Source organism: Nelusetta ayraudi, unplaced genomic scaffold (assembly GCF_046127955.1).
Source record: "Nelusetta ayraudi isolate G7.1 ecotype Tasmania unplaced genomic scaffold, CSIRO-AGI_Nayr_v1 ptg000063l, whole genome shotgun sequence".
In the NCBI taxonomy this organism is placed as follows: Eukaryota; Metazoa; Chordata; class Actinopteri; order Tetraodontiformes; family Monacanthidae; genus Nelusetta; species Nelusetta ayraudi.
Genome location: NW_027466113.1, coordinates 3,913,863 through 3,925,921, shown reverse-complemented (window position 1 = coordinate 3,925,921; position 12,059 = coordinate 3,913,863). Strand labels below are relative to the sequence as shown.

At 48.6% G+C, this 12,059-nt stretch overlaps 2 protein-coding genes across 2 annotated transcripts in view; one reads left to right on the top strand and one right to left on the bottom strand.

Annotated features, from left to right (window-relative positions):
- The window catches only part of itga10 (integrin, alpha 10), a 26,622-nt gene extending 18,990 nt beyond the window's left edge, over window positions 1–7,632 (top strand). The window contains exons 9-30 of the mRNA XM_076040717.1: window positions 273–438; window positions 1,179–1,252; window positions 1,347–1,491; window positions 2,015–2,163; window positions 2,286–2,429; window positions 2,525–2,731; window positions 2,824–2,954; window positions 3,110–3,276; window positions 3,378–3,520; window positions 3,611–3,721; window positions 3,816–3,901; window positions 4,428–4,569; window positions 4,681–4,773; window positions 5,246–5,322; window positions 5,473–5,562; window positions 5,648–5,732; window positions 5,874–5,987; window positions 6,076–6,183; window positions 6,609–6,722; window positions 6,824–6,919; window positions 7,005–7,118; window positions 7,207–7,632. Of these exons, the coding sequence (XP_075896832.1) occupies window positions 273–438; window positions 1,179–1,252; window positions 1,347–1,491; window positions 2,015–2,163; window positions 2,286–2,429; window positions 2,525–2,731; window positions 2,824–2,954; window positions 3,110–3,276; window positions 3,378–3,520; window positions 3,611–3,721; window positions 3,816–3,901; window positions 4,428–4,569; window positions 4,681–4,773; window positions 5,246–5,322; window positions 5,473–5,562; window positions 5,648–5,732; window positions 5,874–5,987; window positions 6,076–6,183; window positions 6,609–6,722; window positions 6,824–6,919; window positions 7,005–7,118; window positions 7,207–7,260 (2,610 nt within the window). The 3' untranslated portion in view covers window positions 7,261–7,632. The remainder of the gene's footprint in view (window positions 1–272; window positions 439–1,178; window positions 1,253–1,346; window positions 1,492–2,014; window positions 2,164–2,285; window positions 2,430–2,524; window positions 2,732–2,823; window positions 2,955–3,109; window positions 3,277–3,377; window positions 3,521–3,610; window positions 3,722–3,815; window positions 3,902–4,427; window positions 4,570–4,680; window positions 4,774–5,245; window positions 5,323–5,472; window positions 5,563–5,647; window positions 5,733–5,873; window positions 5,988–6,075; window positions 6,184–6,608; window positions 6,723–6,823; window positions 6,920–7,004; window positions 7,119–7,206) is intronic.
- polr3c (polymerase (RNA) III (DNA directed) polypeptide C) lies at window positions 7,510–12,059 on the bottom strand. The gene is made up of 13 exons (XM_076040718.1): window positions 11,911–12,059; window positions 11,109–11,255; window positions 10,706–10,970; window positions 10,351–10,625; window positions 10,146–10,250; window positions 9,248–9,421; window positions 9,100–9,151; window positions 8,931–8,991; window positions 8,674–8,824; window positions 8,413–8,514; window positions 8,244–8,293; window positions 7,976–8,125; window positions 7,510–7,880 (listed from the first exon to the last, which is right to left on the bottom strand). Exons 2-13 carry the CDS (start codon window positions 11,253–11,255, stop codon window positions 7,802–7,804), a joined length of 1,611 nt encoding a protein of 536 aa, XP_075896833.1. The 5' UTR covers window positions 11,911–12,059; the 3' UTR covers window positions 7,510–7,801.

Sequence of the window (12,059 nt, the reverse complement as noted above, 5' to 3'; positions counted from 1 at the left end):
GCAATTAAAGGCCCCATTTCCGTTATTCCCTCAAAAGTTTTCTGCCTTGGCCCTGAGAAGCACCTGATTTCTCACAGCAGTCAGACGTGGAGAAGTCGTTTCCCTTCTTTCGTGCCAAAAAGTCTGTTTATGCTCTCAGCTTTTCTCGCCCAGCTCTTTTCTCTCCCAGCATCCAGCTTTATCCATCAGTGCTTTCGTGGAGCCGCTTATTGATTCACCGTAATTCCCCCTTGCGATAAACCGCTCTGTCTTTCTCCCACGCTGGGCTCCAGGTCCTCGGTCATTACATCCGCCGGCAGCAGGACCCAGAGACGTTCATCTCGGAGATCAAGTACATCGCCAGCGATCCCGACGATAAATTCTTCTTCAACGTGACGGATGAAGCCGCACTGAATGACATTGTTGATGCCCTGGGCGATCGTATCTTCACTCTGGAAGGTTTGTTAGCCACACGAGAACAATCTGAGTGGGATAAAGAGCATCATCTTTTATGTTGTTAGACCTCAGTATGAGATCATCCTCCTGCTGAAACTGAAACCTTGTTGGACCTTCCACATGTTTGGAAGGGAGCAAAAACAAGACTGAGCACCTGGCTGCAGATGTTGATGTCAACCTGGAAGAGGGATCATAGCCCTTTGTGACGTCATGAAGGGTGAAACTGCGTGTTTTAGTGCAGATTTTCAGAAAGATGGCGCTAGTCAAAGAAGTAGAGGTAGAAGTTTTCTCATTTCTGAGAAGGAAAATGACAGGCAACAGACAGATTATTCTAAGATACTATCAGTCAAATGATTTTATATAACATGGGACCTTTAAAGGCCGAACATTGTGAACCTTTAACATCTCAACGCCTTTTTTTTCTGGGACAACCTGTCACGACTTACCGCAGATACTCTTTTAGATAAAGAGTCAAGACATTACATCAGTTGAGAAGAGCTGCACACTGAGAGGCCAAAACATGATGGCTAAAAGATACTGAAGAGGAGAGAGTCAGAGGAGGAAGTAAAAGTCTGAGACCACCTGTGGTCTTTATGGTGAGAACCTTGTGTCAGCGATTTCATCCAGGCCAGACCCTTGAGTAGGAGAGGAAGTGAAGGAAGGAAGGAAGGGAGGGGTGGAGGAGATGACAGAGGAAACACGGTGGAATCGTTGATTGAAACAATGTCTCTCTCCGTTTCTAGGCACTCTTGGTTACAACGAGAGTTCCTTCCACATGGAGATGTCTCAGATCGGCTTCTCCACACACACACTGGACGTGAGTCTGTTCATGTGTGTGTTTGAAAAGGCGTGCGCACACACACACTTAATGTGCCGGTGTGTCTAATCCCTGTCTTGTCTTCGTCCTCCAGGATGGGATCCTGTTTGGGATGGTGGGCGCCTATGACTGGGACGGTGGCGTGTTGAAGGAGGGCCTGAATGGACGCGTCATGCCGCCCAGAGAGGCTTTTGAAAGCGAGTTTCCACTGGAGCTCAAGAACCACGCTGCTTATTTAGGTGACTGCAACCGGAACCTGGGAATAACAAATAGTGCTTGTTGGATTTACACGTTGCCGTGAGAGAGCGAAACAGATTTTAGTGTGACTATGAGGTCATCACTTGGACAGCTTTTATAAATCTGTCGCTCAGAATGGTCACAGTTCTGTGCTGGGAAACCAGGAGGAGTCTTGGAGCTTCACACAGGGACAAATTCACCTGCAACTGAAATACCACCAGGGGGTGTATGAGCTCTGGCATTAACCTGCTCCCCCCAATTAGACACTTAGCAAAAAAACACAGTCAAATCCAAAATAAGCCAAAAATGACAATGCTTTTATTCCTGCTTAATTTCATCGAGACTCAATTTGTCGTTTTTTTATACTACTATTAAAATGTAGATGTGACATGTGCCTAATTATTTCTTAATGTTATTTTCAATGTCATGTCATGTCTTTTGATGTAACTTATGTCACAGTTTAGGCCATTAAAACGGTCCCAACTGCTGTGTTGTTTGATGCGATTGTTTGCACTGCGTTGGCAGGTTACACCGTGTCGTCGGTGATCATCGGTGACTGGAGGAAGCTTTACATCGCTGGGGCTCCTCGATTCAGACATAAAGGCAAAGTCATCCTGTTTGACCTCACTGACGACGGCGACGTCACCATCTTCCAGGCGCTCAACGGAGAACAGGTAGAGCCGTCTGTGCTGCCTCCTTCTCCTCCTCCTCCAACACCGGGACTTTAGTTTTGGCCTTAAGCAAGGACTCCACCTGCTGGCTGTAAGCGTTACTGCATCTCCTCCTCCCCATTTAGATTGGATCCTACTACGGCAGCGAGGTGTGCGGGCTGGACGTGGACCAGGATGGCATCACTGACGTGCTTCTGGTAGCAGCTCCGATGTTCCTCGGCTCAGGAAACAAGGAGGCGGGCAGAGTTTACATCTACAGCCTGAGTGGGGTAAATAGCACTACACCCCTGACCCATGATACTTTGGATTGGAATGATTCTGAGAATCTGATCTTCTTCCCCATTCTGCTCCACTTGTCCTGCAGGAAGAGGTCTTTGTGCCCAATGGAACTCTGAAGTCTGAGGAAAAGTCCCAGGATGCCCGGTTCGGCTACGCCATGGCGGCTGCACCAGATCTCAACCACGACGGCTTCGCCGACCTGCTGGTGGGCGCCCCGCTGGAGGACGAGCACAGGGGCGCCATCTACATCTACCACGGTGATGGTATTCACGTCACCCACAACTACAAGCAGGTATTTAGTACTTGGAGTACTTGCTAGTGTATCCCCCTGCTTGTATTAAAGGATTGGCTCCAACTGCCATGTGCTGCGGTTTCTCCTCTCAGCGTATCGCAGGCTCGTCCGTCTCCCCGACCCTGCAGTACTTTGGCCGCAGCCTCAGCGCCCGCCTGGACTTGGACGGAGACGAGCTGATCGACTTGGCGGTGGGAGCGCAGGGAAGCGCCGTCCTGCTCAGGTGAGGCGGAGGCAGAGGTGGGAGTTGACGGCTATGGAGACACTTCTGAGGAATAGTGCTTTTATCGGTCCAGTGGGTAAAATTTGACCTGATTTAGAATTTTTATTTTGATAAAATCCCAATATACTGCCCGTAAATATATCATCCGTCCGCAGCTCCAGGAGCGTCGTCCAGATCAACGTCACTCTGTCCTTCCAGCCGCACTCCATCAACGTCATCCAGAAGACCTGCCAGCGGGGGGGGCGGGAGTCGGCCTGCCTGAACGCCACCGCCTGCTTCACCACCGTGTCCCGCTCCCCCGGCAGCCAGAGCAGCAGCTTCGGTACAACGATACCTCAACACAAATGGGCAAAAGTAACTAATTTCCCCATTCCCTGCACTAAAACCAACTCTCACTCGTCCAACCTCCTCTTCCTCGTCCAGATGTGTGGGTGACGGCCACGCTGGACGACAGGAAGTTGTCGTCCCGCGGCCTGTTTGACGACAGCTCCCAACGACAGACACAGCTGCCGCTGCGGGTCCACACGGGCCGGACCATCTGCCACCAGCTGCCCTTCCACGTCTATGTAAGAACTTCAACCAATTGAATCGCACTGCAGCGTTGTTGTTGTTGTTTCAACTGAAGGCGGTTGACACTTGCTGGTTCTCTGCTGCAGGACACAGCTGACTACATCCGGCCCATTAGTTTCTCACTGCGCTACAAGATCAACGACACAGACAGCGGGCCGGTGCTGGATGAGGGTTGGCCCACCACGGTCAAGAGATCTGTGAGGGCCACAGTGCAGGCGCTGCGTCATCGCTCCTCATGTATTGACAAGACTGCTGACACGCGTTGTGATCTCTCTCCTCGTGCGGCTCCAGATCCAGTTCTTTAAGGACTGCGGCGAGGACGACGTGTGCACCACCGACCTGGTCCTGCAGGCTCGTATGGACATCTCAGGGACGAGGTACGCTTGGCTCCCAGTGGGCGTGTCCTTCTAAAAATAGCGATACCGAGATTAAAAGTATCGGCATTGAACCGATACTTGCGTGATGAGATTATGAGATTACATAAGATTATTTTTGTTGCAGTTTTTCTTTTAGACGTCCAGCAAGTTTCGCCAACTCCCTCACAGCTTGTTGCTTTTCTGGTATTTTGCACTAGTGATGACTTTTTTTCTTAAACGCTTGTGTGTAGTAAAAGGAGAATTCTTATTTTTTTTATATAATTGCTTTGTATTGCCTTAATAGTACTTTAAAAAAAAATGCATCAAATTTGCCTTTCTAACTAAAATTCACTAAATTATTAATTGATTATGACGTTTCAAATAAAAAGTATCACTGTTAGCGATGCCGGCCCTGTATTTACTCGGTATCGGGTCGATGTCAAAAATCCCCAGCATCGTCCACCCCCGGCTCTCAGAGCTCATGTCTACCAACCGCCACCGCCTTGAAAACATCCCCCAACATCCTCTTTTTTTGTCTCCCCCGCAGACAGAAGCCCTATGTGATCCGCAGCCCTCGCAGGCGCCTGGCGGTGGAGGTGCAGCTGGAGAACCGGCTGGAGAACGCCTACAACACCAGCCTGATGCTGCAGTACTCGCGGAACCTGCACTTCTCCAGCCTCAGCGTCAAGGTGATGCAAGCGGCACACTCTCTGGTGCAGGCGGAGTGGCGTGAACCCACCCATCCCCTACCCCCACCCACCCAATCTGACCCAGACTCTCTCCTCCCTGTCCCTGTGTAGGACGACGCCCACTTCAAGATTGAGTGCACGGCGCTCACCTCCAACAGCCACTTGTGTAACGTCAGCTACCCGGTGCTTCGCTCCCAGTCAAAAGTATGTTGCTGTAGAGGCTCGGCCCACTCGTGCTTCACGCGTCACTGCGGCAGGCATATCATGGGATGTAGAAAACATGCTTTAATGTCTATTGAAAATGAACAAAAGCACAGTGACAACAAAATCAGTGTCTATGAAGCCCCACGGTGTTAAGCTATTTATTTAAACAATTCTTAAGATGCTGAAAAAATGCATGAAATACATATTTTTTATGACTCACTTACTATTAATATCATTTCTTCAAATTCGGCGGGCCAGATTTAAAAGCTTAACGGGCCGCATATGGCCCCCGGGCCATAGTTTGCCCACATCTGCACTAGACCCCGAGCTTCTGATTTTGTTTGTTTTTGTTTATTATTCATTTATTTATTTCTTCTTCTTCTTCCCCCCCCTCCTCATCCGCCTTCTTTTTCTTCTTCCTCTTCTTCTCCTTCCTCTTCCTCTTCCTCTGCCTGCTCCGGTTGCTCTGCAGGTGAACTTCATGCTGGAGTTTGAGTTCAGCTGCACGTCCCTACACAGCCGAGTCCAGATGAAGCTGCACACCAGCAGGTAGCTCAGTCGTTCACCAAAACACTGTGGACGTTTGTTCTTTTGTTTTGCCAAAACCAGAGGCTTCCGTAGCCACATTTCCTTTCTTTTTTTCCCCACCGCAAGTGATTAAGAGTCACTCAGTGTCACCCTCTGGCCTGTAATCCACAGTGACAGCGTGGAGCGCGAGGAGACGATGGGGGACAATAGCGTCCAGCTGCAGAGTTTTGTCCTCTATGAGCCTGACGTGTTTATTAGCAGGTCAGTTGGAAATTTGCCACATATGTGTGAATACAGAATGTGATTTTTGCCGCGGCCACAAAGCCCTTTTCTTTTGCCTCTGCAGTGACTCTAATCTGAACCGATATGAGGTCCATCCCACCAGGGCGGCGTCAGAGGCCATCGGACCAGAGTTCCACACTCACCTCAGGGTAAAAGAAGCTGCAGCCCGCGAGCTCTGACTTGTTTTTTAAAGAAAAAAAAACTCCCGGCAATGAAGCCATGACTCATCACCGCACTAAAAAAACAAGAAGAAGGTCATTTGCGATGTTATCGTGTGTTGTGTTGCGCAGCTGCAGAACCTGGGCTGCTACTCTGTCAGTAACCTGGAGCTCCGGCTGCACCTGCCCTCCGCCGCCGCCCAGGACGCCGTCTTCATGACCGTCACCGACGTCTTCTCCTACAACGTGAGTGAGCGCCAACGCGACGACACGCGAGCCCTTCCCCACCGTCCGTCACCACCATCTGACGTGTTTAAACTGCCGCCCCCCGCAGGCCACGGGGGTGAACTGCAGCGTGCTGAGTGACCTGGCGCAGCTGAAGGCCCGGCAGAGAGACGTGCGCTCGCTCCACCCGGAGGACATGATGCAGAACGACGTGCTGGTGAGACCTTCTTAACCTTTGATTAATCAGGTTAAAATCCCGTTGAGATCAGGACCTCATTCACAAGGGCGGCCTGGCCAAGAGGTCTGCAGCACACGTCAAACACCGATAAAATAAAGTTCTAGTCAATAAAACTATCAAATTAAAATTCAACAATTTGACATTTTTCAACAGATTCACACTGCCAAGTGAATAAATTGAAAGAAAAACATTCAAGGTCCGGTTTGTAAAGTTTGACCTGATTTATTATTTTTATATTGGTAAAAGCTGAACATGCTGCCCATAAATACATTAATAACAGTGCATACCCGCAGTACATTAAAAGTAATTTGGTTTTCTTACCCTTCGAACATTTCTCATATATATACTATATACTATATACTGTACACAATGACGAGCTCGGCATCCTTTTCCCATCTGCGCAGAACTGCAGCAGGTCATGGTGCACGGAGGTGGTGTGCGACGTCAAGCAGGTCCTGAAGGGGCAGAGCGTCATCATCCGCGTCAGCCGCAGAGTTCACGACGACTTCTTCAGAAAAGTAACGGCATTTTATTTTAATTTTTTTGGGGGTGGGGTGGGGTTGCGGTATCTGTATCAACGGTTTAAACCTTGACCATTGTCTCACGTCTCCTTCTATAGGCAAAATATAAGTCAGCGAGAATCATAGGTGCCTACCGTCTCACAGCCCAGGAGACCAACCTCATCACCCTGGGAGCAGAGACGGCCTGGAGGGAGGTGGGAAGGCCGGTGCCCTCGCCGCCGCATTCTGATTGGCTGTGAGTGGCCCTGGTTTAAATGCCTCTCTTCCCCCCCCTGGCAGACGGTGCTGGAGGTGCTGAAGGGCCGAGCGATTCCCATCTCGCTATGGATTCTGATCGGTAGTGTCATAGGAGGCCTGCTGCTCCTGGCCCTGATCATCTTCGTACTGTGGAAGGTACTGATGGAGTCCGATTCCTTCCGGGGGGGGGGTGAGGGGAAGCGCCACAGGATGATTAACTTGTCAATCTCCCTTTTTTCGTCAGCTGGGATTTTTTGCACGCAAACAGATGGGAGAGGAAGAGAACACAGAGGAGTGAGGCCAGCAGTCAGCAGTCACGACACCTGGCAGGAGTTCCGACTCACGGCAGGCGCAGAGGTCACAGAGGTCACAGAGCAGCAGGCCCGGCAGTGGACTGAACACCAAGACGCAACTGGGACCTCCAGGACCAAACCAGCATTTGAGGGTCCAATAGAAAGCACTATCCACTATTTTCTACGTTGGGAGCACTTATGTAAATGTTTTTTTGTTGTTTTTTTTTTTAAAAAAAAAAAAAAGAGATGCAATATGTAATAAACCACATTTCTTTTATTTAATATACAGACAGAACCATGGTGTTACAACTCAGTTCCTTTTTCTTACAGTGTTGTTGTTTGTTCATAAGTGAAATTAAATATGATGAAAAGAGGAATTCTTCTGCTTAGTTTGTCACTTTTTTTTCCTGGTAAATAAAAAAAAAAATCCCAAACTTTTTTTTTAGCTATTAAAAATAATCCGAACTGAAAAAATTCAGTCACATAAACTAAAAACAGCCGTTCTTGACAGCGGTCACACATCTGAGGCAAAACTCTCTCTGACCCTTAACTGGTGGCAGTCGAAGTGACGTACGATTCCAGGAGAAAGATGGTTTCGTCAACCTGGTTCTCCGCCGAGTCCAACCTGGAGGGGAAGGAAAAAACAAAGGTAAGAGTGGAAACTCCAGCAGACCGAGGTGGCGTCTCTGAGGGGTCTCCAGTTTAATCCAGTGGGCTCACTTGTTGATGTGAAGCCGCAGCGTCTCCAGCTGTTGCTTCTCTGCAGTGGTGATCATCTCCTCCACCTCTGTCAGCTGCTCGGGTTCGGCCCCGCTGGCCTGCAGAGACCCCAGAATGGCCTCGATTCGCTGGGACTTCTCCAGCAGACGCCTGGAAGTCAGGAAGGAAAATTTTTAGTAAGGAAAAAAAAAATCTGTGTATAATAATTTGGTTGACATTGGCTGATGGAGATACAAGAGGCATGGGGACGCTGCAGTGGTGGACTCACTTGCTCTCTTTGGACTCAAACAAGCGTCTCTCTATGAGGTTGGCCACCGTCTAGACAAGGAATTGAACAAGAACCGATGCAAAAGTCAGAACCAGCAGAAATTAAAACGTGTCCGCTGTGGTCACAGCTCGACAGCGCAGTTTTACATTATACCATTTAAACGTTCTACCTTGTAGCAGTTCTGGAGCAGCATTCTAGCAGTTGGGAGTTGGTTGACGGTGTAAAGATAAAAAGTGCGAGACGGTGCAAAGTCTGGAGTCTTCGGGACTTCCTGAAAAAATAATGCAAAGTCGTAAAATAATAATAATAATAAAAAAAAAAAACAATCCTAATGATAATAGCAAGCATCTTTTTGAGAGTCTGGTCTCAGAACTTGTCAAATAATTAAAAATCAAAAGTTTCTGAGAGTGATCTCACGTCAGGCATGTACCTGTAGCTGGACCAGGTTGTGTGACAGCAGTGTGTAGAGCATGTCTTTAGCCTCTTTAGCAGGAATCATGGCAAAATCCTCCACCTGCTTTTGCTCCAAGTGACGTTTCCTCAGCAGCAGTCGGAAGATTCGTGCTGAACGCGATCCAAATCTGCACACAAGTTCAAAGTAATTCCACTGAGGTGCTACCTGACCTCGATCTTGCTTAAGAGCGCCCCAGAATTGAAAATAAAAAATACAAAATGCCATTTACATACCGCTCCTGTACTACAGATTCAAGCGTAGAACGAGCCAGATTGGCCAGCGCTCTGTGCAGATCTGAGACATGAGTCAAGAAAAATTATCCATGTTCTGTTACTAACCGGGCAGATGGCCCAGAGGATGCATGAGTTAAAACTAAAACATCCTCGAAATGAAAAAGGATACTGACGACAAACATCCCTCCTCCGCTTTCACCAGCTTTGCCAACAAACTCCATCTAAGAAAAACAAAAAAAAGCAAAGTGATCTCAGGCAAAAAACCTCCAAAATGCATCCATGCACTGGAGAATGTGCCTGCCAGATGGAGATCTTACCGGGTCATCCACCAAAAGTGTGAGGTACTGGTCCAGGATGTGTCTGCCGATGTTGTAACTACTGGGGAGGGCCCGGAAGATCTCATTGGCTGAGAGCGGCTTAGTGCAGGCGGCGGTGGGCGAGGTTGTTACCTCGCTCATCCGCAATATCGTCCTCACAATCTCACTGCTAGTCTGAAGTGAAGAAGTTGGACAAACACTGAATGAGAAGACGCATTTCTAAGAACCTTCTTGGAAAGTCTCCTTGTAAGCGTGCAAAAAACAAACTGTTCTCGACCAGTTTTTAAACTGGTTCAACTTGACCCCCAATTTATACATCAGAAGTGTCTGCAGTGTGTTTGCAGGTTCACACCAGGTGTGGCACGGGCACGTTTCAGAAGTGTCCCAGAAGCGCTGGTGAAGAACGCCGCCATCCATTTCTTCACGCGTAGCGACCGCGTCATGCGCAGCGGGTGGACTCGTTCAGGCAGGAAGTCCATGATGTGAAAACACGGTGGATCCGGTTGATTTTCATCATAATATACAATGTGCTGGATTTTTACTGTGAAACGTAAACGTGACGCATCGGCTTCAAGGTAGTTCGGTTCGGCCGTCAAACAATAAAGCAGATTTCACTTTAAATCTGAAACTATGATGAACAAAATGCAGGTACACTCTAAGTACCTGCATTTCATCAGCAGTTCGGTTTCCTTTAAATACACGCAAAACTACCTGGGCTGTCGCACGATCCTGCAATCCTTACACTAACCGATCGAGCCGCTGCTCGGAAAAGCGTTTGGTGTGGACGCAGCCGCTTCTGGTGTAAAACTTGGGGTCAGGAGTCCACAACTTCATTTAACAAGACGCACAGTGCAATCTACTCATTCAATTCTTCCTTAAAAAATGAGTTTGACCTGACCTGGTCCAGTTTGTTGGCTACAGCGCTAATGATGGCCTGGTCTCTGAAGTAGAGATGGAACCTCTCAAAATTCACCTGCCAGTAGATCCCCTCATCTCCGTGTGTCTGAGCAGAGGAAACAGGGGCTGATGAGAGGCCGCGCCGAAGGCAACCGGTCTTTTAACGTTAACATTTAAAGACTGACTGGCGTCTTTATGACGCTCACCTCGGAATCCAGTCTGGGTTTCTTTGCACTCCTTTCCTCCTCTGCGTCCTCACTGGAGAGTCGGCGCTTGCCCTGCCCTCTGAGCGTCACCTGCGGCACCTTGTAGCAGTCGGGGAAGCTCTCCGGAGAGGCGTTGCTGGGGGCCGCAGGGGCGCTGCTGGCAGAGCTGTCCGTTTTCCCCGCGGCTGCCATCGGAGGGCAGCGCTGCAGAAAATGGGTTTCCACCAGTTTGGAGAAAGCCGACGACACCTCGCTGTAGTCCATGCTGCGGCCATCTGGAAAAGGGACACACAATCATTCCGCGTTGCGTTGGATCCATCGGTGCTCGATGGCGACCGGATGCCGAGCAACTGACCCTCCATGTTCTGCGTGAGGCGGTCGGACACCGTCTTCACGGTGCTACTCATCGTCAGTTCACCCCTCTGCAGTAGCTCCTCCACGATCAGCTCTCCCGTGTCTCCATACAGGGTTTTGGCGGTGTAGATGTAACGTGGGAAACGCAGGATTCTCAGAATCCTGTCGCAGCTGGTGCGGTACTCCGTGGGGCTCCCAGGTCCTCGGCGGCCGGAGCTGAAGACGCACACGCCGTGCTGCACGAGCACACACAGGGACTTCTTAACCTGCGTTTTGAAGAAAGAGAAAACAACATTTGATTACGTTTAAACAACACACAATGAAACCAGAGGACCCATTGTACACGTCTAGATCGTAGACAATCCATACATGTGACTCCTTCTCCAAAACGAAAAGAGCCGTACCAAGTCCAAGGACATTCCAGTCTCATGCAAGATGGTTCGCAGATTCTGTGTTCCACTTTTAATCAGGTGTGTTCCCACTTTCTCCACCACTTCTCCAAAATGCTCACGCAGCAGAAGGCCACACAGCCGCACCTCCTGGGTCGTCATCTACAGAGACAAAGAGAACTACTGTGACACGCATTTGGAAATAAGAAATACTTGAGTTGCACGGTGCAAAGCAAGATGACAGCAGAAAACGAAGGCAACGCAATATGAAGCTCTGGCCAGTAGTCTGACATCTGAATTCAACAAAATTTCCATTTTTATTTTCATCACAAAGTCCAGTAACAACAACAATAATAAAAAGTTTACAGTATCTTATCATATGAACCGCCTGCCACAAAATGCTTTTTTTTTTTTTTTTTTGTTAGTGTACATTCTATTTCTATGGGAACGATAAAGGCTATGGAAGAACCTCAAGTTTCCAGTAAGTAAACGTTAATTTAAAATACAGTTTTGTTATATGTCAGATGACGTAAGTATGATTTATACTAAACGTACTACTTACATGTGACTCAATTAGTACACTGCGAAAAGTACATATATATATATATATAACTCACACTAGCTGATGTTCCAAGCCGACATTGCAAATTACAAGTTGTTGATGTGATTATGCCATCAAAAACTCCACACATCACTGAAATGGACTCAGACAGCATGGGGAACACTGCGTCATAACCTCGCTAACCTAGCCCGCATGTTTAGCCGCACCTGAAAATTAGCTCCCTAAACGTCCGCGACTTTACCCTCTTGGACAAACCTTTTAAGAGAGTCCCGCGTCCAAAATCTGCCGATGATTTTATCTCACTCCACGGATCAGCGACCATACACATGACATGCATGCAGCCGCTCGTTGACAACACTGAACGCTGCACACACACTTCCGCTCTTCGGCTGAGCTCACCGGGG

What these genes read in the sequence shown, in the direction of transcription:
- polr3c (XM_076040718.1), bottom strand. Translation starts at nt 11,255, where the DNA reads ATGACGACCCAGGAGGTGCGGCTGTGTGGCCTTCTGCTGCGTGAGCAT. An exon ending in ACAACCTGGTCCAGCTACAG is followed by an intron (nt 8,515 to 8,673) that starts GTACATGCCTGA and finishes TTATTTTTTCAG; the next exon opens with GAAGTCCCGAAGACTCCAGA. An exon ending in CTGCGGCTTCACATCAACAA is followed by an intron (nt 7,881 to 7,975) that starts GTGAGCCCACTG and finishes CTTCCCCTCCAG; the next exon opens with GTTGGACTCGGCGGAGAACC.